Source organism: Lepidochelys kempii, chromosome 5 (assembly GCF_965140285.1).
Source record: "Lepidochelys kempii isolate rLepKem1 chromosome 5, rLepKem1.hap1, whole genome shotgun sequence".
Classification (NCBI taxonomy): Eukaryota; Metazoa; Chordata; order Testudines; family Cheloniidae; genus Lepidochelys; species Lepidochelys kempii.
The window spans coordinates 85,381,808-85,405,678 of NC_136384.1; the positions used below are offsets into that span (position 1 = coordinate 85,381,808).

Genomic DNA, 23,871 nt, shown 5'->3' on the forward strand with positions numbered 1-23,871 from the left:
AGACTTGTTTTCTACATATAAAAAATAAGGGCCTCTTCAGAGTTAACTCTGTGTAGTTTTGTTTGCATCTCTCTTTGAACCACATGATGATGACTAATGTTTCTAGTGTTCCTGGAGATTTGTAAAATGATAAGGCCCAGAATAACCCTGACTGTCTTATACATTTTAGTGGGAGAGAGAAGCTGTTGAACTCCAGTAAATGTACCTCTCCTCCCCCAGCACAACTGACAATGGCACCTATTCTGAACATTTGTGTACATATGACACATCAGCACATATTGGCCTCCACCATTAAACATTTCGACAAATGAACTATTTTATTTTTGAGACACAATGGGCAATATTCCACTGGACACCCTCTCACAGATGCAAAGAACAATAACCACCTCAAGCCATCCTCATACAACTCTACTGGTTAGTAACTACCCATTCAATTCAGGATCTAGTTAAAAAGTGCTCTCCTTGCTTTTAAAACCAACCATAGACTTAGCACACCTCACACAACAAGGTCTAGATCCTCCTCTGGGTTAGGGCTACTCCGCTAGTCAAAATGGTCAAAAAGCCACTGTAGCTGGCCATGGGAGAATTACCCCAGTGGAGGAGATCTGTAAAGAGTATAAAGCCTATACACCTCCATCTCCTCCATCCTGGCTGCTGGCATAAGGGCATGGCTGATGGAAAAGATGGCCAGTAAATCCCAAGTTATCTAACAGCTCCATGTGGGTATTGGCAGCCAATATAATAGTCCTCAGGCTGATATAACTTACATCACCCTCCCAAGACTGGGGGACCGCAAAGGTATTTTAATGCTTGATTTGTATCACCTTGTTCTGAGCTGCTCTGTGAACTCCTCAGTCACAGCCCAGTATCAGGGCTATTGACTCTGATGTCCTTCCTGACCCCTCTACTCATCAAGCAATAAACTAGATCTGATCCAAGAACAGAAAGTAAAGTTCACCCCCAAAATATTCATTTTTTTCTTCATTTCCCATTGAAATTTCAAAATTCAAAAAATTCTGACTAGCATTAAAACTCATCTCTTCTCTGTCCATTTACACAACTCTGGCCATTGATGATAGCAGAACCTAGTCTTATGCAGCGCCTCCGGCCTGGAATGCCCTTTCTATTTTTCTCTCTCTCTCGTTCTCTCTCTGTTCTTTCCATTTTCAAATCTTACATGAAACAATCTCTTTTTCCCCTTGCACAGACATCTTCATTTCCTCTCTCCCTTGGCCAGTATTTAGTGTTTAATTCTGCAAAGTGTTTCAGGACACAATTTCTATTTGCATGGAAAATGCTATTCAAATTAAAGTTGTATTCTACTGTGGCACTTTGTATTTGAAGTTAATAATAAAGTGTGACTGGCTTAAGATGAGAGCACCAAATCTCACTACTTATCCTGGGCAGTAATAAGGCTGCTAAATTTAGCTTTGTTTGCTTCAGTGGTAATAATAAGCATTACACGCTATGGATTTAGTCAAAGTTATTACCATGAAAATACACATATTGAAATGCAAACATTGTTACTGAATGAGCAATAATAAACTCCTAGATTCCTAAAATGTGACCTTTATCAGACTAATCTGAAGGCCTTGAATTCTTGGGAGGAAACCTTTATTTTGGAAGCAGATGTAAAAGATTAACTTTCCTGAGTGGCCCCATAGGGCCACATAACATCTGAAATTGGGCCCTTTTTGTCTATTCACAATAATCACATAGTATTATTGGTTGGCTTTAAATAAAACAGGAAACTGAGCATTAAAAATTGGTCAGTATTTTTGAAAAAAAACAAAAACAGCCCAGGCAACTCCCATCTGTAGTCAGAGCAGGAATCCGATGACTGAGTCAAAAGGTAAATGAAAGAGAGTTGATTGTTTCCCTTTAAGCTACTGTACAAATAGAACACCAAATACCAATGATCAATGTTATTTAAAATCAACAAGATGCATTAAACCCTGCTGTAATTGAAGTCAACAGAGTTACACAAAGGATGAATTTTGTCCCGATGTGTTAACTTAATAGAATATCAGGGTTGGAATGGAACTCAGGAGGTCATCTCAAAGCAGAACCAATCCCCAATTTTTGCCCCAGATCCCTAAATGGCCCCCTTCAGGATTGAACTCACAACCCTGGGTTTACAAGCCAATGCTCAAACCACTGAGCTATCCCTCCCCATGCTTGCTGCCATGTTGCAGGTTGCTCACCCAAAACTCAAGGGATGTCTAAGACATATACTTTTGAGAGATTTGTGATGGTATACTGCTGGAACCACAACTGTTTTGAAGATGACAGCTATAGTTTAACTAAGGTCATAAAAACTATAGATTGAAAATACCTATTAGCTCATCTAATCCAGCCTCCTGCTCATGCACAATTGTACCCCACCATATTTTTCATTGACTTGTTCAGTTTAGTTTTGAATATTTCTAAACGCAAAGCATACCATTGGTACATCTAATCTGTTAGCCTAAAGAAAATTATTTACATTAAAGATAATTAAATAAAATAATAATGCAGTCAGACAACTATGCTTAACTGGAGTGATAAAATTCTAGCAGGTGACTCTTTTAGGAACAGACACATTTCATAAATCAGATTATCCATTTTTCTGAAACTAATGTCATTTGTAAAAGACTTTTATTTAAGGATTTGCTACCACAGGAAATAGGTTCCAATAATCACAGTAGCAATCATGGGTGCTGGAGTAAGTCAACTGCTATCTTGTTCAAAGTTATCTGGATTTCTTGAAATTTGGTGCACCCATATCTAGTACTTGGGAGCAGAAAGTTGGTAGGGAAATGCTTTTTCTAAAAATCATAAATACCAGCAGCAGCACACTTTTAACAGGGATGATTATTACAGGCAATTAGGCTGCATAATTGCCCTAAGGGAGGAAATCATCTGCTGCTGAGAAACAAAGAAACCTTAGTTTCTAGTACCAGCCCTCCCAGCTGACGCACATTGCACTGAAAAGCTTTCCCAATGGTTTAAGTAAGTGTATTTGCTAACTTCCATTGCAGCTATATTCACTTTTCATTTCAGTAAACAAAGTGCCTCTGGCAGATTAAAATATTACAGCAAAAGCTGAATCAGGTGGCTGCTTTCTCCAGCACTTTCCCAGCAAAACAAATTTATAGCCAACTCATGGCAGTAACTGCATCCTTTTCAACCTTCTCTTATTCTTCGGATGTGCTGCATAGCTTCAGGGAGTATTTGGAAATTCAACCATTTTAAGGGGCAAATTCTGTTCTTAACCTAAAAACAAATCAGTTGGGGTGGGGTGGGGTGCTGGGGATTTCTATGTGGTCAGGACAGGATCTCTTCAGGATCTGGAGTGAGAGAAAATCAGATCTGTGGCCAATTCTGCAGCCTTACGGCTGGAATAGCCTTCAGTGCCCTTATATACCTGCTTTTCAAAGAGCAATGACTGTTGATGCATTTGCCAGCCTGTGCCATTCTCTCTTTTGACACCTCTCAAACAACCATTGCATGTATTCATGCAGAGAGCCTCAGTAGAGCTGGGGGTGCACAACTCCCTGGCAAGCTGCTGAAATCCTGAGACACCTTCCCCCCAGCTTTTCCTGCATGATGGAACTCCACTGGTTCCATTGAACTTGGTTCTGCAGCAGCCAAGGTGACAAGTTAGGAGTTTTGCCAATAGGAAGCCAGGGAAGGAAAACTGTGCTCACAAAATATCTTAAACAATAAAGACTTGGAAGTAACACTATAGCAATACACTAAATTCTGATGGACAATTGCACTCAAGCACCATATCTCCTCTGCAGGGTCCTGGTGGGGTCTGGCACATGTAGTTTTATTATCAGCATTAATCCTTCACAACCCAGTTAAAAGGGCACTCCAGAGGCTCAGGCAGTTAGTAGGTTATTAGTGATTAAGATAAAAGAACAGTGGGACCATCAATATTTACCACAATAAGCAAAATATCTTGATAGACAGAGACATCAGTTCCATAGGCATGAGCTTCCTACATGAATTTGCAGCTGACTTGTAAAAAATATGAGAGCCTATCAGAGATCTTCATTGTAGCAGTTGCTGGCTGCGTTTTAGATCTATATCACCTCCCACTGTAACCAAAACCGCAGATAACTTGGTCTAACTTCTTCAAATATCTTTCCTACTTCCACATAACTCGAGCTTGGCATAAGAAGATAGTTGCTTCCACATTCTGCCATGCCCAACTAAAGCACCATTTAGATCTTGCGGCTGTTCAGGCACACAAGACACCCTGCAAATGTTAGCACCCTTTTAGTCTCAATATTCAGCCATACAGTGGCAATTCAGGAAGTCAAAAAATATATTATGTTACTCTAAAATGTACCTTTAAGTGCTCTGCGTGAAATATTCTTGCATGAAACAGAAATTGGGACAGTTCCTTTCTCCCATGAGTAAATTCTTTGCTACCCCATCTGTTGCAGTATGTCAAATACTAAATCATGGTCACTAGTTGCAAATAAATTAAAAATTATTGAGGAGCACAGCATGACACATAAATTCTTCTTCTAAACTGGAGTCCAGATCCCATGAGCATAGATAAAAGTGGGGTAAGGGAAAGTACAAGGATTTAATAGTCCTTCTTGGATTTTCTATGTACCACTATAATTTATTATGACTTGCTCAAGAGGGAATTAGTTATAGAGCCAGCATATCAAAACACAATTTCATGTTTTTTTAATCTAGCAAAAGATAGATTTCCAAAAGGGAATTCCATTCTGTAGCAGTTTTTCACTGGTAATTTTTCTTCTGTCAAAGGACAGGGCAGTACACGCACTGGCAAAACACCAAATGCATGTCTGTGTGCAAACTGGGTAATACTGCATCTACTTCCCATGTGCACATGCAGTTACCCATTATGCATGTACAAATCTCTGCTCATGTTCACAAAAGCTGATTTGTATATACACAATGGGGATACATGTGTTTTATTTAGGCAAACTCATTGCACCCTCTGAAAACTTGTCTGAAATATGTTTACCATTATTTAAAAATATAAAGGGCTATATATGAGCTACTGTCATGATTGTTAATATTATTTATTGTGTTAAAACATTTTAACAAAGAGATTTCTCTTTCACTTCTCAGCCTCAGGCCCTAAATTAGGTAGGGATTTTTTTAACAAATTGCATGGTAGTTTTGCAGAACATACCAGCTGAAACCAGGAAATCCCTACAAAATTCAGAAAAGGTGTAAAACTGGAATGGGTGCATCTGATAGCAATGTTAAAAATGTTGTACCTAACCATTTCAATCAAGTTTGCACCTGCACTCCAGTCCAGGCCACATGGAAATCCAATACATTTCAAAGCCTTTTTGAAATTCCAAAAGCAAGCAGGCAACAACAGAACTTTGCTAAAATTATTTCAGTTACAGAGACCAGATTTTCTGTTGAAAGATGATCCCTTTCACAAACGCTGGCTACAACCATGTGGTCCAACCCCTCTTTTTGGCCACATTCGTAAGCCAGGTGGTTCTGAACCCTGGCACAGCTTCTGTAATCACATTTAATAGCCAGACAGCATCCTCCTGCTAAACAGGCCACCTAAGCACAATAAAGGGCCTGTTTTAAAACATGGGAGGCATCAGTTTGACTTAGTCAGCCTGTGAACCTGTGTAAGGCTAAGCCAAGGAGTGAAACGAGGTGACTGATTCTTAACTCGGTGCAGACTATGCACAGTTGATCTATCATTTCTCTCCAGCATTCCAGAAAGTGTAATGTTCCAGCAACGTAATAATTTAGTACAAACCATGCAGCCCTAGTTATTACCTTTTTTTCCCCAGTATTTTATTTGAAGTACTTTGTAATGCTGCAAGAATGAAGCAGTGTGAAAGACAGAGAACATTTGTATTAATGAACCTTACTACTGACCCTTTGGAAAAAGTGAAACTCTAGCATCCTTCCCCTTTCAAATGTATCCAACTCATCCAAATTTACTTACTGTCATTTAGTAAATATCAGACATTTAGAGACATAAAACCACCAACAGTACTTTCTATCTTTTTAGAAAAAATACAATGATTTGTAATTACAGAAATCAAAACACTAGTGAGATGTAAATTTGCTGTTACCCGTGGGACCATTTAACCCACAGAAAAGACCTTGAGAAATTGTAAGGGGGAAAGTAAAGATAATGCAGATTTTGTAGCATAATTTAAGTTGTGTTTCCTCTACATAATTATTCTTAATCAGCAAATAATTGGAGTATATATGACACCCAAGAAATGCTTATGGCACAAATTTTCAAATTGGGACACCTAACTTTGGGCCTATAAATCCATATTTAGGCAGCTAACCTAATTTTTAGAGGTTTTGGACTCTTAAGTGTTTATATATACACATGTCTAAATGTGGATGGAGGTGCAACTTGAGATGGCCACTATTGGAAATATTGGTCCTAATTCTTTATTTAAACACCTGGACTGATTTTCAGACATGCTGAGCATCCTTAGTTCTCACCAACTTCAATGAGAATTGTGGATACTGAGCACCTGTGAAAATCATGTAATTTTCACATAGGTGCCTAAATGTGGATTGAGGAGACTAATTTTAGACACCCAAGTCTGAAAATTCTGACCTAAGCTGCTTGAAGCAAAACCCTAACTTCAGCATATGATCAAACAATAAGACTTTTTTCTGATAACGTAATGCTTCCATCTTGGGTTTCGCTTACTGGGTATCCTGCTTTAGAATTCAGGAAGTGGAAGTTTCTCCAGAACCAAATAGAACTTGTTCTCTCCATAATGTAGAAAGTGTATTTTCCCCCTCACACTCTTTTCAGTCCTCCCTGAAGATAATATTATAATTATTTTAATAAACTCAGTTGTTATCTCTAAAGCCCTCTCTAGACTTCAAAAATAACCATGCTTAAACATGAAAGAAGATTGTGGCCCAACTGCGTTATACAAAATAGTTTATAATTGCCAGTGTGCCTATATCACATCCTGAAAGTAGATCTTCAGTCAGCTCTACAAAGAGGCATTGTCACACTGGTGAGCATTTCATTCCTTTTCTTGCCAGCAAAATTCTAGAAATGTGGGTGGGCAAATGCCAGTGCAGGAAGAAAGTTTGGGATTTCTCAGCACAGCATATTTTTTATGTCTGTGAGCTTATATAATTATATTAACATGATTTCCATGCAGATAAAGACACCAACACATCCCTAATATCTCAAACAATGTTTGCACATATATCTTGCTGCAGGACATTTAGCAAATAGTAACAGTATTTATCCAGCTCTTCCAATATCCTGTCATCACTTGTCCAAACTTTAGCAAACAAGCAAGCAAACCATTTCTGTAATGAAGGAGTGGATGGGAAATGAGAAGGATTCAAAGGCCAATCTTTAATTATAGTCTGCAGAATGGATGGCATTAATTATGCCTCCTCCCTGGGTATTATGCCAGCTCTGTATGTCTATGATTTTGTCACCCCTGCTTTAACATATGCAGTGGATTTGGGATCTCCTGGCATAGTCATGTGCATGGCTGACCTCTGTAACTGTATGTCCATTCAAGGAGTACAATACTCACACATGCCTTCCCCTTACCCCCCAAACTAATTCCTGCTGACACATGATTGCACTTGTTTCCAGCGATGATGTATATTCTGTACACCTGACACTGTAACCTTGCCACTTTCTGCTGTTTTCATTTGACAGGAGGATTTGAGGATTGGCAGGTAATGGATTTGCTGAAATGCATCTGGTCTTCATGTCCTGACCTTGGAACATTTCGGCACTTAACATTTCCACAATGACTGGCTCCCTTCAGAGCATAAGTCAATAAAAATAGCCTCCAACTACAGTAGTTTAACACCACACCAGTTTTACAGACTTAAGACAGCAGGATACCCGCCCCTGTCTTTTCTCCTAACTACATATCTTTATGCCATAAGCATACCCCTTCCTACAGGTCTGCAAGCATCTGCACAGATCGAGCAGCACACTATGCACACTACGCTTCCACAGCAATGTGATTCTATTCTGATCTCTAAGTATATCTCTCTTGATACACTTCCCTTCCGCCCTCCAACACTGCCCATTCAATTGCAGAGTTAGGAGCATTATCTTCCAGGAACTTAGTCCCATATGCATGTATGTGTATATGTTTTATATTTTGATTAGGATATAAAAGTAGTTAAAAGAACAAAGTACCATACACACCAGAAGTACCATGGGCTAAGGACCATATACACCAGTTGGGCATCTAAGAAGAAAGAGGATGACTGTCACGGTTCCTCCCCCACTCTGAACTCTAGGGTACAGATGTGGGGACCTGCATGAAAAACCTCCTAAGCTTATCTTTACCAGCTTAGGTCAAAACTTCCCCAAGGTACAAAATATTACACCTTGGACTGGCCACTACCACCACCAAACTAATACTGGTTACTGGGGAAGAGCTGTTTGGACACGTCCTTCCCCCCAAAATACTTCCCAAAACCTTGCACCCCACTTCCTGGACAAGGTTTGGTAAAAAGCCTCACCAATTTGCCTAGGTGACTACAGACCCAGACCCTTGGATCTTAAGAACAATGAACAATCCTCCCAACACTTGCACCCCCCCTTTCCTGGGAAATGTTGGATAAAAAGCCTCACCAATTTGCATAGGTGACCACAGACCCAAACCCTTGGATCTGAGAACAATGAAAAAGCATTCAGTGTTTTACAAGAAGACTTTTAATAAAAAATAGAAGTAAATAGAAATAAAGAAATCCCCCCTGTAAAATCAGGATGGTAGATATCTTACAGGGTAATTAGATTCAAAAACATAGAGAACCCCTCTAGGCAAAACCTTAAGTTACAAAAAAGATACACAGACAGAAATAGTTATTCTATTCAGCACAATTCTTTTCTCAGCCATTTAAAGAAATCATAATCTAACACATACCTAGCTAGATTACTTACTAAAAGTTCTAAGACTCCATTCCTGTTCTGTCCCCGGCCAAGACGACTACAGACAGACCCAGACCCTTTGTTTCTCTCCCTCCTCCCAGCTTTTGAAAGTATCTTGTCTCCTCATTGGTCATTTTGGTCAGGTGCCAGCGAGGTTACCTTTAGCTTCTTAACCCTTTACAGGTGAGAGGAGCTTTCCCCTGGCCAGGAGGGATTTCAAAGGGGTTTACCCTTCCCTTTATGTTTATGACAATGACCATCAACAATGAAATGAAAAGTGTAAACACCAAAGAGAGAGAGAGAGAGAGAGAGAATTATTTAGAGTGATACACAGGAGTATAACTAGGCATAAGTGAATGTAATTAAGGAAAACAGAAAATATCAGGGAAATTTTCTTGACAGTAAGCACTGTTAGGTCGAGGAATAGATACCCAAAGGAAGTAATGGAACACCATTGCTTGAGAAATTTAAAACTAGACTGAACAAGGCATCAAGTACACAACTGCACTAGCAGAGAAATGGACTAGATGACTGAAGCATGCAGTTGGGGATGCTCAGAACTGTGAGTCACTGTGTTACATCTCTCTGCCTCAGCAAGAGTTTTGCTGGTGGGGTGATTAGACTGTGTCAGCTCCCTGTCACACTAGTCTGTGTTCCTCACCAGCAAACTCCTCAAGGCTCTACTGACCCAAACTTCATATAGCTGGTAACAGTCAGTGAACTCCAGCCCCTGAATTCCTCAGAGATATTTCTCTCCAATGCAGAGCCACTGCCACTATGCATCCACAGAAAACATTGCTTGCTGCTTTTTTAAAGAGTCTGTACATCACAGCCCATCAATTTAACTTCAAACACTGAAGTGAATAGGTTTATAGTAAAAACAAAACAAGTCTATTAACAGAAGACCATGGATTAAGCGATACCAAGTAAAAGAAATAAAGGCAGAAATGGTTACAAGCAAATAAAAGTGAAAACATGCATCTAAAAGTCAAACTTAATCTAGGAAGTTACTGTCTTTGTTCAAGATGGTTTCTTTCAGTCCCAGTCTCCTTTCCAGCTTTTTACTGGCTGGCCTACCCATCACAGAGATCAAATCATTTGGTTTCTTTGTCTTCATAATGTGAAAGAACAAGATGGAAACTCTCTCTCCTCCTTATATTCCCAAAAAGATGTCTTTGTCTTACAAGTCAAGAAGGCCTTCTGGGGATTCAGCTGCATGTGTCTCTCTGGAGCGTAGGAGCCACATTAATTCTCTGTCTCTTGAGTTCAGGCTCAGAATAATCCCCACTAGTTTAGCTCAATAGCTGTGTTTACAGAAAATAGGTAAATTGAGGTAAACCCACCTAATCCTTTGTTTAGGGCAGTCCTGTTTATCACCTTTACCTAGGTTAGGCTGTCTGGTCTTAAATATATGCCAGGAACATCATACAGAGGGAATTCAAAACTTCACATATGTTAACATAGGCATTTTACAACGATATTAATAACCAGAGTGCTATTAGTTTTCATATGCCTCAAAAGGCATACTTCATACAAATATTATTGCAGTAGCATGTAGGATGTGAATACAGTCATAATGATGTAATAATACTTATCTTTTAATGTTTATGATTTTACAATATTATTAAAATACATGGATCTGACCATCATGCAGCACCCATGGGAGGAAAATTACAAAGAGAAGTGCAAGGAGAGATTTTCTCCTCTCCCCTCACCTCTTAGCTCAAAACTTCCCCACTACTCAGAACCCCATCCTTTTCCTACTGAACCTCCCTCAGGTAAGATATCTTTGGTGCCAAAACCTATTCTTCTCCCAGAACTGAACCAGTAAACTCAGTAAACCGGTCCCAAATGCTCCCTCCTCATTAACCCCATTTTCATTCTATTCCCAGCTCAGCCTACTCCCCCAACCCACCCACAGCCCCCAGTGATACACCAAAGGATCAAAGGCAAAAAGGGACTGATTTTACCTCCAAGAAGCATGTGCAAAATTCAGCCATTGTGGGACTAACCTGCTGCCCATGTTTTGCAGGGGCTCCTGGTTGTCCAACCTATTGGGAGTCTCTCTATGGCAGCCAGATGTATTGGAGTCTTCAAGGACTGAAGCAGCTCCAGTTCTTCCTGGAGTTATCCAGTGGCAGTAAGTGGTACTGAATGCTGCCCTACAGTAAGCCACATTATGGATACTACAGTGTGGCTGACCGATGGAGTGTTATTGAGGGGCCTTAGCCCCACCAACACCTAAGGACACACATACATTGTACCTTTATAACAACTGTACAGTTTTTTCTCACAGATTAATATATTTGAGTATGTAAAGATTACTCAGGTTAATTGATACCAGCTGCTGAATTTTGCCACGTTAAGTGATGTCCATCTTTAGAAATATTTGCAAGAGTATGTATCTCATAAACTGCATATATTTGATTGCTATGCAGTAAATATTGATCACTACGGGCCATTTTAATAACAAACCCAAGCTAAATTGGGCTTACCGCTATTTGCACTCCAGCTAAATGCATTAAACCAGAAAGATTTTCAGTAGCATATGGGTCAAAAAAATGAATTGATATACTTTTCACAAGGCACAAATTGCAATTTTCAAGACATACAGAGAGGCCGGGGCAGCCTCTCAACTTGTAATGAAAGTAAGTGCAAAATCATCTCCTTCTTTTCCAAGTGTGTACTTCAAAATTAGAGTGCTGATTTGGGCTTGTTTCATTATTGTCTGAAGCGCAATATATTTTCACCATAGCTACTAAAGCAGTTACTGTAGATTAAATTAGTTTTAGGAGTGTTGTTTTGCTTTCCTATTTAAAATAAAATAAACTAAACCTTTCTCCTAATAAGTACCATGGCTTATATACACAGTCCAACCTGGCCAAGTTATTTCTTCATTTTAATGCAATGTCTATAATGTAAGAACTTTGTTCAGTTTTATCTGCTCAACAACTTGTTTAAACCATTCAAGGCTATAATTTACTGCTCACACTTTGCATAAAAGTTGATGTCAGGACAGTTCATTTTTAGCTGTTCTGAGCCACATACTGATTATGTAAGAGTGCTATTTCTTAGAAATCTACCACAGACCTGCAAGAGTCTCAAAAACAAAAGAGCATATATTTGTTAATGCAGAAAAACTGACTTGATATTTCATGTGTGTCAAGGTAATTGCTTTAGAAGCAATCTTTGCTCCTTTGCACTAGTGCTGTATGAGTAGGTTTTCTTCTTAACTGATGGAAAAGACATCACTCCTTCTTAATAATACTAAGAAAGCCTTAGTTTAAAAGTAACTTTTGAAGTGAGAACATGTGCAAGTGGAGGCATAAAATTTTAAAATTTCCACCTCCTCAACACTTATTTTTATCTTTTGTATTTTTAATGCACTACAGTATTTAAATACCAGACATTTACAACTGTGTCCCAAGAGTAACATGCTTAAAGTTCTATAACAGATGTAACAGCCTGCTTTGCTAACCATAGCTATTCTATTTATCTTAAAATACTCCATATTATAGGAAACAAACATGTAAAACCATCCATAGGAAAGGGTAGCACAGAAATAAAATACATTAATTAAACTTAGAAGCCTAATGTATACTTCACCAGAGTAATTCCTCACAGAATAAAACTATTTAGGATATTTCTTGCTATGTTACTTGTATCAGGAATAGGAGTTACTCTATTTGCATTATGATGCTCTATCATACCACATAATGGCAATGACAATAAAGCACAGCAATGAGTACATGGAACATATTCCACCATAGGAATAGAGAAACCACAGAGAATGTGAACTTCCATTATCAAGAACAATGGAAGCAGGAGCAGGTGATGCAATGAAATCCTCAAATACACATACACCTGAACTATTCTACTTAGAAATGCTAGTCACTTGCAAAGCAACTAATAGAGGAACTATGCTGACACCTGTGAAGTTATTTTCCTGAAAGATACTTAATGCTACAGTTCAGGCTTGTTCTCTTCTTCACCTACAGTCACAGGATGCATTAGCATACTTTGCATAAATGCTATTAAAATAAGAATATGGATTGTGTGTGTCATTCTCCTGTGCTCTTCTCCTAAGAAAGATTTTTCAGCAACTTCACAACTGTCTTTTGTAAGCATGTAGTAGGTACAGCCCACTAGACGTTCACTGTAGCTCACAAAAGCTTATGCTCAAATAAATTTGTTAGTCTCTAAGGTGCCACAAGTACCTTTTATTTTTACTGTATTTTAGAATCTCCCTGCTGAATGCTCAGACAACAGCACACCTAAGTAGTGATATTACACCACATAATAATGTAACAAGTTAATTTTTTAAACATGCATCTTTGCCTAGATAGCTCCCAGAACTTTTGTTTTATTCAGGCAATTGGGTTTGGGAACCCCAGCTTCTATTGCTCTAGGTAACATGGCAGTCAGTCAAGTCAGACAACTGCTTGAAGTAGATGCAAGCTATTACCTCAGAAATATGTATGCAATGTTCGTTGTGTTTGCAAGGTTTTAGCTTTACTTACTTGTAATCTAAATAAAGTATTAAATGCAACCAGAAAGGCATGTAGGCTATCATCATATTTTAAATATTTCTGTATAATTTACTCATGGCTACTGTCAGATAGTTACTTTGACAGATTCCAATACTGGTATCTTAAATTATAATTAACCCTTTTATATTTAAAAAACCCTTGAGGTCTGAAACCTATGTTCTCTTGGAACACATGGGGTATTCCTCTCTAGTGGACTACAAAGGCTGCCTATGATAATAACTCAGCTCATTAAGCATGCAGCTCCTCAGCCTTGCAAGCTGTTGTGATCAGCAGCTGCTGCTGCAAAGGAGTGAAAGGTCAAATGATCAGTTTTAATAGCCATGCTTTCTAGTCAATCAGCTGCTATCCCTTAGAGGTAAAAGTATTTTTAAGTAAGGGCAAATTTCCATGTGTTGGTTCATTATAGCACAACTTTATAGAAGGGATATGAAAGAGGTAGCCCAAGACCTTTAAAAATGACAATAAGGTTTTCCCCACCCAGTAAGCAAAAGAACAGAGTTATTTATCAAAAAAAGTTTATTATAAACATTAGAACTTTAATAGCAGCATAAATAAAAAGTATTATTGCATTATTAAACCAAGTTTTGCAAAGCAGCCCAAAGGCCTTGGATAAAATTGGTCTGCATAAGTCTTTGTAGGAAAGTCTTTGTATAATTGTCACAGTAATAAGTCTCTATTAGGCCATCAAAATGTTTCTTCTTAAAGTTTTATAGACAGTGCCAACAGTTCATAGTTACAATATTTTGTCCAATCTTTCCAAGTCATTTTTGTCAGATTCCCCAACCTTCTGTCCTGCCTTCTTACAGTTCCACTTGACCTGAAAACTTGCAATATTTCTTCAGCTCCTGTAAACTTGCAATACTCATTCAGCTCCATGGCATGCCAGCCATTCCACTGCTGCAGCACAGTGGGGATTCACTGCTGGCATGAGACATCCCCCTTCTCCCTCACTTCTTTCTTCTCCACAAGAGCCCGAGCCCACTGCTTGCCAGTCTGAGCGGCTTAATCCGATCTCTTGACCAGGCTAATCCACAGAATCAGCAACTTGTTGGTTCACCCAGGTGTGCAACACCATGATGAGAATGCAACAAAGGTTTCAACCTCTCCAGTGCACTGAACCTTCATCACTCAGGCAGGGTGATCGTGGGCACCCAATCATTGACATTTCGGCTTTCCTCACAAAAGAGATTTAGCTTTTCCAGGGCTGGGTCTTTCCAAGCATCCTCATTGGGATTCTGTGAGAAGAACGGAGAAGACAAAACACATTCTATGAGTACATATTACTAAACTAGATCAGCAAGAGATTGGGGCTTTGGGAAAGTGAACTAGTCTCTTTAAATGGGCAGGATGGAGCAAGAAAGGGGTGGGGGAAAGAAACCTGTGGTATTAGCTGAACACCAGCAATCCATTAATTGGTGCACCCAGAGGCGGCATGGCGCACGGGATTTGGACTCCCTGGGTCACACAGCAGGGCGCTTTAGCCCTGGTAGGAGCAGGTCTGGGCTGGCTGCCGGAGGGCCCTGGGCGGCGGCCCCGGACTCACCGTGATGAGGATGCAGTGCAGGTCGCGCGGCTCCCCCGACTCCTCGCTGGGCCCCACGATGTCGGCCAGCTTGGGGATGTCGTGCAGGCGGACGATGTCGATGTCGTTGTCGCAGCAGAAGGCCTGGATGAGGGTGAAGTGGATCTGCAGGGCGATGTCCCCCTCGTCCTCCTCGGCCGCGGCCAGCACGCAGAACGCCACCTTGTCGGGATCGCTGCGGGGCAGAGCGGGGGTTAGAGGCGGCGCCACAGGGCCCGGGCACCCCGCGCCGGCCACAGCCCGCGCCGCCCCCCCCCCCCCGGCCCCGCCGCCGCTCGGATACTCACACGTTCATCAGCTTGGCCGACTCGTAGACCCCGGCCGTGAGGCCGCCGCGCCGCTGCGCCGCCACCAGCAGCTCGTGGAGGGCTTTGCCGGCGCCCTGCATCCTGCAACACAGAGCGGGGAGGCGGCTCAGTCCGGGGCCCGGCGCGAGACCCCCGCCGCCGCCGCGAGACCCCCGGGAGCCGCTCCCCTGCACGCGCCGCCCGCCCCGCGCCCCGGCAGCAGCCCGCGGGCTCAGCAGCGCCCGCAGCACGCCCCGGCGGGGCAGGTACCTGTCGCTGCTCTCCGGCACTGGCTCCTGGCCGTGAATCTCCTCCAGAGTCATGTCGCGTCTCACAGCCGGTATCCGTATCCACCCGGGGCGGCTCGGCGCTTAGATCCCACGCTCTGGTTCCCCGACGAGCTCTGCGCGGGTCCTGGCGACTGCGAAGTGGAGACTGGCGGCAGCTGCCGTATTTATAGGCAGCCTGGCTGCTGTGCCGGCAGCTGGCGGAGTCTCTGCAGCCCTCATTGGCCAGGCTAAGGGAGTATTATTATGATAATCGGGCGGTAGGCTGGGCCGGCTCGTGCCAGGAGGCCACGTGGGGGGGGGGGGGAGGGAATTAGATTGCCTCGAGTCTGCTAGTGCTGCTGCTTTTGTTATGGTGTTGCCAGGCAGACACTGCAGATGTAATTTTTTTTTCTTTCCTTTTTTTTTTAAACAAAAAACCAGAAAAAGGGTATAAATTACGTTGCGTTGTTTGGTGCTATTGCAACCTGTGAACCTCGTCTTAATAAAAATTATGCAAAATGCACTAAAATATTGCATTGGGGAACATAAAGACAATGCAACTCTTACCGGTTTATTTAGAGTGCAATACAAGTAAGTAGAGCAGAATCGCAATAAAAATTAAAGGGTGAGGAGAGTGTTTTACATTACAGACAAATTACATTTACACGTGGATCATTGCATATTGTACTCCCTAATTTTGCATGCTTTGAGTTCCTTTCCAAGCACACTAGTTATTTTTGCTTGGCAGACTTACTACCAATTTAGGTTGCTGCAGAAATGTTCTTGCAAACTTTACCAAAATGAGGACACAAGCCCTGTATGAATAATCAGTCGGTGTGTGGAGCAGATTGTGGATGGCACACGCTGCTACTTTGCATTTCTATAGAAAGCGCACAATAGTGGAGGTCTGGCGTGTGGCAGTCTGGAGTTCAGACAATTGATTCTTTTTCTTCATAGCAACACTGTCCACCTGCCACTGGGGTGGGGATTTGCTGCTGGGGTGGAGGGCAAGAGAGGACAATTGCATTACTCTCTTGTATCGTCCAATCTGCTATTGCAGATGAATGTCTCCATTTGCACACGCTTCTGGAGTGCAATTGAATGTTTTGAGCACGCGATCATCTCCTAGTTAAAGACTTTATTATTGTTCTTTGTTTTAATCCTTCATACACAATTAATACATTTCAGAAAATTACACATGCAAGTTTGGCAAAGCAAGCAATCAACATTTCAGTGCAAATTTGGAATGATTTATAGCCTGCTTTGTGATTTATTTTTAAAAAACAATTCACTAGACATGTATCTATTTCCTCTATTTTCACAAGTATAACTGTGTGAAATAGTTTTAGTGGAAACTAAAAAGTTGACACAGGTTGTAGCATATTGTGAACTCATTGTATATTCAACGCACTCACTTACCCTGAAAACTAGCAAGAGTTTCACCTGTCATTTTACTAAGTATCCAAATCAGTGTACTGCATACACTGTAACCAGTTTCTCCTGAAAACCTTGTTGCCTTCTTTCACTTCAAAAACACTGTAATCTTGAGTAGTAGCGCTATCTGCTGGATGTTTAAACAGCCGCTGCTAAAATGTATCCTCCTCTTCTCTCTCCCTGCCCTAAGTTACAAGTTACTGTGCAGAAACACTAGAAGGATTTGCTGGAAAAAAGAGCCAATACATGCAAACCAAAAAAGGGACATGTATTAAGCAGTGATCCATGTACAAATTCTCCAACAGCCTGATGTTTAATTCCCTATACTTATTCTAGAGTACAGAAACTGCTGCATCTGTACACTTAGAAAAAGGTTTGCATTTTCTAGCAGAATGGTAATCAGTATTAAAATAAAATTGCACCACCTTGTGAGCTTAAGGATTTAGAAGCTACCTAACAAATAAAGGATACAAAATTTTCTTTAGAATGAAGAAAACTCTGAGGTCAAGTATTAAATGTACAATATACAGTATTTATAAAATAAGTGTACGCTAACTGTGCCATTAGGATCATTGTCAGTTATATTCAGCGTCTGATTTAGATTTTTCAAAACACATTTTAGAAAAGTCTCCACCTAAATCAGAGTGCAACTCCAGAGTTCAACACACATTTCTCTATCTACACACACACACACACTATTTTGTTGCCTATAGATCACTAATACCACCGTAGACTTAAAAATACTCTATATTATATTATATAGAGTAACTCTGTTTTTGGCATCTCTCTCACCTAGGATAGTAAAAATCAGTTATATCCATTTCTTTGTCAAGTTCTCTGGGTTGCAATATTTGGATTGCAAACACTGAAGGGAATAACTAATTTGCTTTTAAAACTTGTTTTTCAGAAAACCAGAAATGTTCCAGTTGGCCCAAGGTTTGTAGAAATTTGATTTTAGAAAAATCTAATTTGGGGGTCAAATTTGAGCAGACAGTGCCCTTTGAAATGAATGTAGTGTGAAAGCAGCAGGATTTGATGATCTGAATACTGAAGTTTTCTGTTTATCCCCAGAACAGGTAGCAGTAGTACCGATTTCCCCACAATGATGGCTTCAGTGCCAGATGAACCCAGTCCAATGAGGAGGGTAGTTTCAGTTTCCATGTCTATTCAATGAACTGACACCAATGCTGAGGCTGCCAGTTAGTGTTTGTTACATGGATAGCTGTTCCCTAAGAAGTGGGTTGAGACCAGCACCAGCTTGTTTCCTATAGGCCACTAGAGAGCCATCATGAAGTAATAGTAGCAATCATATATAAACTTGGGCTGGATCAAATCCAGCCTCCTATAGACAAAGGAGTCAGTATCCTGTTACCAAATCCCCTGAGGCACCCAGTCCTCCTTTAAATGCAATTCAGGTCCAGAACACTGAAAGTGTCCTTTTCAATACTTCATCACTTCATTTAGGAATCTTAGATCAAACAGCATCTTGACTAGAAACTCCTGCCTCTGTTGTGATGCCAACAATGTACATTAATGCATTATTTTATCTGAAGAAAAGTTTCAGCTTTTTTAAGTACTGCAATTTCTATTCAGTTTGGACAGACCTGCAATTTAATACTTAGAAATATTTCCTCTTATGTTTATTTCTAGTTACTTCATGAACACTAATGTCAATATAACCATGACAGACTCAGAATTCAAATCTAATGGCTGCAAAATATTCAGGTTTTGAGCTGTTTAACTTCAGGCCCCAGCAACACTTTCCTAGGAATCAGAGTAGCAGCCGTGTGAGTCTGTATTCGCAAAAAGAAAAGGAGTACTTGTGGCACCTTAGAGACTAACCAATTTATTTGAGCTCACCAAAGATTATGCTCAAATAAATTGGTTAGTCTCTGAGGTGCCACAGGTATTTCTTTTCTTTTTCCTAGGAATCTCCATTTAATTTGGGGGTACAGGGAAATATATTAGATAAACCAACTGTTTCCTGAGAGCATTTCTCAGATTACATCTAGTGTGGGATACAGTTCAGCACTGATGAGATTTCCCGGAATTTTTCTCAAATATTTAGTCACATTTAGTCTAGTAGAATGCTGGCTTCTAGCCCCATACACAATGCCTGCATCATAATCCTGCCTCTGCCATGGACTTGCCTGAGCACATCATAATCTCTGTCTTAGTTTACTTATTTGTAAAAAGGACATAATCATACCTGCTTCACAGAGACTGAGGGAGAATTAATTAATGGACTAAATTCAGTCCTAATGTAAACAGAGAATTCCAGTTAAGCCAGTAGAGTAGTGCCTGCTTACACCAGGATCAAATTTACCCTAGTATATACAATCCTTTCCAAAGGTCAAGTGCTATACATTGCTAAGTGCTGCTAGTTATTTGTCTATACTCTTATCATAAGAATACATAATCATAGAGAGGACTGCATGCACTGTTTAGAAGAATAATCTATGATGTGAATGGCCACTGCAAGTCTCACACTGAATTAATGTGGATGGGGCAAATAAACAATGCTCACTAACACTTTTCAGATTTATACTCTGGGATTCACTATAAGTAGGCTCCAATTTACATGGGTAATGAAATAGAATGAAAGTCCTGACCTGATTCAGTGCCTTGCAATTTGTTGATTATAATGAACTTCCACATACCCATTTGTGTATGGGTAGGGGAGAGAAGAAAATTACTTAAGAAGGATCCAGAGTGGACCAAAATATGTTCACATATTTGTTATACAGTTATTGAAATTATAGTTGCAAATACTGGATCATCTAAGTATCTCTTGTCATGCAAACTTCCAACTCTGTGGCTTTTTAAGAATCTCACCGTATATGATAAAATGTCAAAACATTATATTTTGATAGCCAGGCACTTCAGAGTTAAGGATTCTTACCCTCATGGCTTCTCAATTCATTCCATTGTTCTCAGAAATTGTAGCACATATGGTGCATAAGACCAAGCACATCACCAGACTCCTCCATTGCCTGTGTGATCAGAGGAAACTGTGAAAGCCAGGATCTCCACACTTTGCATTGTGTTTCCTTGCCACACTGGTCTATGTGGTATCAGATGTAAACTGCAACTAACTAAGAGTATTTGTTATGAGGGATTTGGGCAGTGGTTAAGAGACACGGGATTCCAGCTACTTTTCGTCCACAGCCAACTCGTGTGCTAAGCCTAAAGCAATGTGGAAGTGCAGTGGAAAAGCCAGATGGAGAGGAAAGGAGCAACAGCATGAAAGGGTCAGAGAAAGAAAGGCAACACAGAAGGTATGAGGAAAGAGGGACAATACGAATGAAGGGCGAAAGGGTTATGCCTCATTAGGATTCCTATTCAGGTCAAACAATTTTAGAAGGGGCATGTGCACTACTGGCACGATGCCTTTAATGTACAGTGAAAAAATTCCAACTTCAATGAGACCTACCTCCAAGCCCTCATTCATTATTCTACCATTTTCTCAGAAAATATTTTTTCCCTCCTACATTACTGAAACTCTCTATACAAGATTGTGCATCATTTTCACACTTCAGAATTATCAACTCAGTGTGGGTTAAGGACTGAGCAAGGAATCAGAATTTTTACTTTTATGAATTTAAGTCAAATCCTCCAGGTAATCTTTGTGGGCATTTGTAAATTTCTTTGGGCAGGGAATAAGTTCTGTGTCTTCTATAGCACTGACCGCTCTTAGCACCTAATACCTAGCACTTTTCAATTTCATAACACTTTGGAAACAATTCTCAATGCATTAGTGAGGTAATTGTTTCCCCGATACCAAAAATTACAAATATAAATACAATTGAACAATATTAATTTTACTACATTGAATAGTGTTAATTTAGAACCAGTCACACCAAAGTGTTATTTTAACAGCATAAAAGGCTAGTTATTCTAAGAATGATTTGATTAAAGCTTTGTTCAGATTACTAGCTTTCCTACATTATTAAATACTGCTTGTGTCAGAGTGCTGTGTTCAAAACTATAGGGAGACCTCTTGTGGACAGAGAAAATATTTTTTTTGTACAACACAACAAAAACAAACTAAAATTACTACACTTAAATCCAGTTCTTATTCTCACACACTGCAAGTTTTAAAATTAAAAACAGACATATAAATAAGCATAATTATTGCTTGCATGAAGAAAACCCTAAACAGCAAGAGAACCAATTAATTCTACACACAAAAAATACACTGATGATTTATAGAGAAATCCATTGTGATGAGGGAAATACGTTGTGATCACTTCAACTATGATTAGAAGTTAGTTACATTCATATTTTCCCCTCACCCACCCCACCTCCAATAGCTTTTGCAGGCCACAGGTTGCAAACTGATGCAGTAAAATTTTAAATACATGGTTCTGGCCCAAGTCAAATGTGGGAAGTGCCTGGTGCCCCCCCAAAAGAAACACAGCCACAGTAAGCCAAGATTTTTTGGATTTCATAATACAAAGTTGAGTAAAGACTTGGATCTATCATGTTGCCCATCCCTTCCTAATCTATATCTAGGACAGTAATTCTGTCCTGGTGAATTTGAAGGGAATGGGGAAGCTTGTGATGGTGTAAATGGCCAAGTTCAGAAAAGGTATAGTAATAATCACAAATGTAAAACATGAAAACATTTTGTGGGTCTCACATGTCTAAATTAGTTCATGAAGTGTCTTCGCATGGCTGCCAGATGACAGTGAAGTTGTTTCCCCTACTAGCACCATTTCTGCTATATCTCCATCATACTAATTCTCACCTTTTGGCTAGACTCCTACATGGCACAACTTGTTAGGCTCTTCTTTCAAACCTCCTCAAGTTTCAGAGTAACAGCCGTGTTAGTCTGTATTCGCAAAAAGAAAAGGAGTACTTGTGGCACCTTAGAGACTAACCAATTTATTTGAGTATAAGCTTTCGTGAGCTACAGCTCACTTCATCGGATGCATACTGTGGAAAGCGTAGAAGATCTTTTATACACACAGAGCATGAAAAAATACATCCCCCCACCCCACTCTCCTGCTGGCAATAGCTTATCTAAAGTGATCACTCTCCTTACAATGTGTATGATAATCAAGGTGGGCCATTTCCAGCACAAATCCAGGGTTTAACAAGAATGTCTGGGGAGGGGGTTAGGAAAAAACAAGGGGAAATAGGTTACCTTGCATAATGACTTAGCCACTCCCAGTGTCTATTCAAGCGTAAGTTAATTGTATCCAATTTGCAAATGAATTCCAATTCAACAGTTTCTCGCTGGAGTCTGGATTTGAAGTTGTTTTGTTGAAGAATTGCAACTTTCATGTCTGTAATCGCGTGACCAGAGAGATTGAAGTGTTCTCCGACTGGTTTATGAATGTTATAATTCTTGACATCTGATTTGTGTCCATTTGTTCTTTTACGTAGAGACTGTCCAGTTTGACCAATGTACATGGCAGAGGGGCATTGCTGGCACATGATGGCATATATCACACTGGTGGATGTGCAGGAGAACAAGCCTCTGATAGTGTGGCTGATGTTATTAGGCCCTTTGATGGTGTCCCCTGAATAGATATGTGGGCACAGTTGGCAACGGGCTTTGTTGCAAGGATAGGTTCCTGGGTTAGTGGTTCTGTTGTGTGGTATGTGGTTGTTGGTGAGTATTTGCTTCAGGTTGGAGGGCTGTCTGTAGGCAAGGACTGGCCTGTCTCCCAGGATTTGTGAGAGTGTTCGGTCATCCTTCAGGATAGGTTGTAGATCCTTAATAATGCGTTGGAGGAGTTTTAGTTGGGGGCTGAAGGTGACGGCTAGTGGCGTTCTGTTATTTTCTTTGTTAGGCCTGTCCTGTAGTAGATGACTGCTGGGAACTCTTCTGGCTCTATCAATCTGTTTCTTCACTTCCGCAGGTGGGTATTGTAGTTGTAAGAATGCTTGATAGAGATCTTGTAGGTGTTTGTCTCTGTCTGAGGGGTTGGAGCAAATGCGGTTGTATCGCAGAGCTTGGCTATAGACAATGGATCGTGTGGTGTGGTCAGGGTGAAAGCTGGAGGCATGTAGGTAGGAATAGCGGTCAGTAGGTTTCCGGTATAGGGTGGTGTTTATGTGACCATCGTTTATTAGCACTGTAGTGTCCAGGAAGTGGATCTCTTGTGTGGACTGGACCAGGCTGAGGTTGATGGTGGGATGGAAATTGTTGAAATCATGGTGGAATTCCTGAAGGGCTTCTTTTCCATGGGTCCAGATGATGAAGATGTCATCAATATAGCGCAAGTAGAGTAGGGGTGTTAGGGGACGAGAGCTGAGGAAGCGTTGTTCTAAGTCAGCCATAAAAATGTTGGCATACTGTGGGGCCATGCGGGTACCCATAGCAGTGCCGCTGATCTGAAGGTATACATTGTCCCCAAATGTAAAATAGTTATGGGTAAGGACAAAGTCAAAGTTCAGCCACCAGGTTAGCCGTGACATTATCGGGGATAGCGTTCCTGACGGCTTGTAGTCCATCTTTGTGTGGAATGTTGGTGTAGAGGGCTTCCACATCCAGAGTGGCCAGGATGGTGTTATCAGGAAGATCACCGATGGATTGAAGTTTCCTCAGGAAGTCAGTGGTGTCTTGAAGATAGCTGGGAGTGCTGGTAGCGTAGGGCCTGAGGAGGGAGTCTACATAGCCAGACAATCCTGCTGTCAGGGTGCCAATGCCTGAGATGATGGGGCGCCCAGGATTTCCAGGTTTATGGATCTTGGGTAGTAGATAGAATACCCCAGGTCGGGGTTCCAGGGGTGTGTCTGTGCGGATTTGATCTTGTGCTTTTTCAGGGAGTTTCTTGAGCAAATGCTGTAGTTTCTTTTGGTAACTTTTCTTTGGTAACTCTTTTCTTTTGGT

The 23,871-nt window shown here is 40.7% G+C and overlaps 1 protein-coding gene across 1 annotated transcript; it reads right to left on the reverse strand.

Annotated features, from left to right (window-relative positions):
- Nucleotides 1-13,953: 13,953 nt before the first annotated feature.
- GADD45G (growth arrest and DNA damage inducible gamma) lies at nucleotides 13,954-15,768 on the reverse strand. Its single transcript, XM_073346231.1, has 4 exons — nucleotides 15,595-15,768; nucleotides 15,325-15,426; nucleotides 14,999-15,212; nucleotides 13,954-14,690 (listed from the first exon to the last, which is right to left on the reverse strand). The coding sequence occupies exons 1-4, from the start codon at nucleotides 15,645-15,647 to the stop codon at nucleotides 14,580-14,582; spliced, it is 480 nt and encodes a 159-aa protein (XP_073202332.1). The 5' UTR covers nucleotides 15,648-15,768; the 3' UTR covers nucleotides 13,954-14,579.
- Between the last annotated feature and the right edge of the window lie 8,103 nt (nucleotides 15,769-23,871).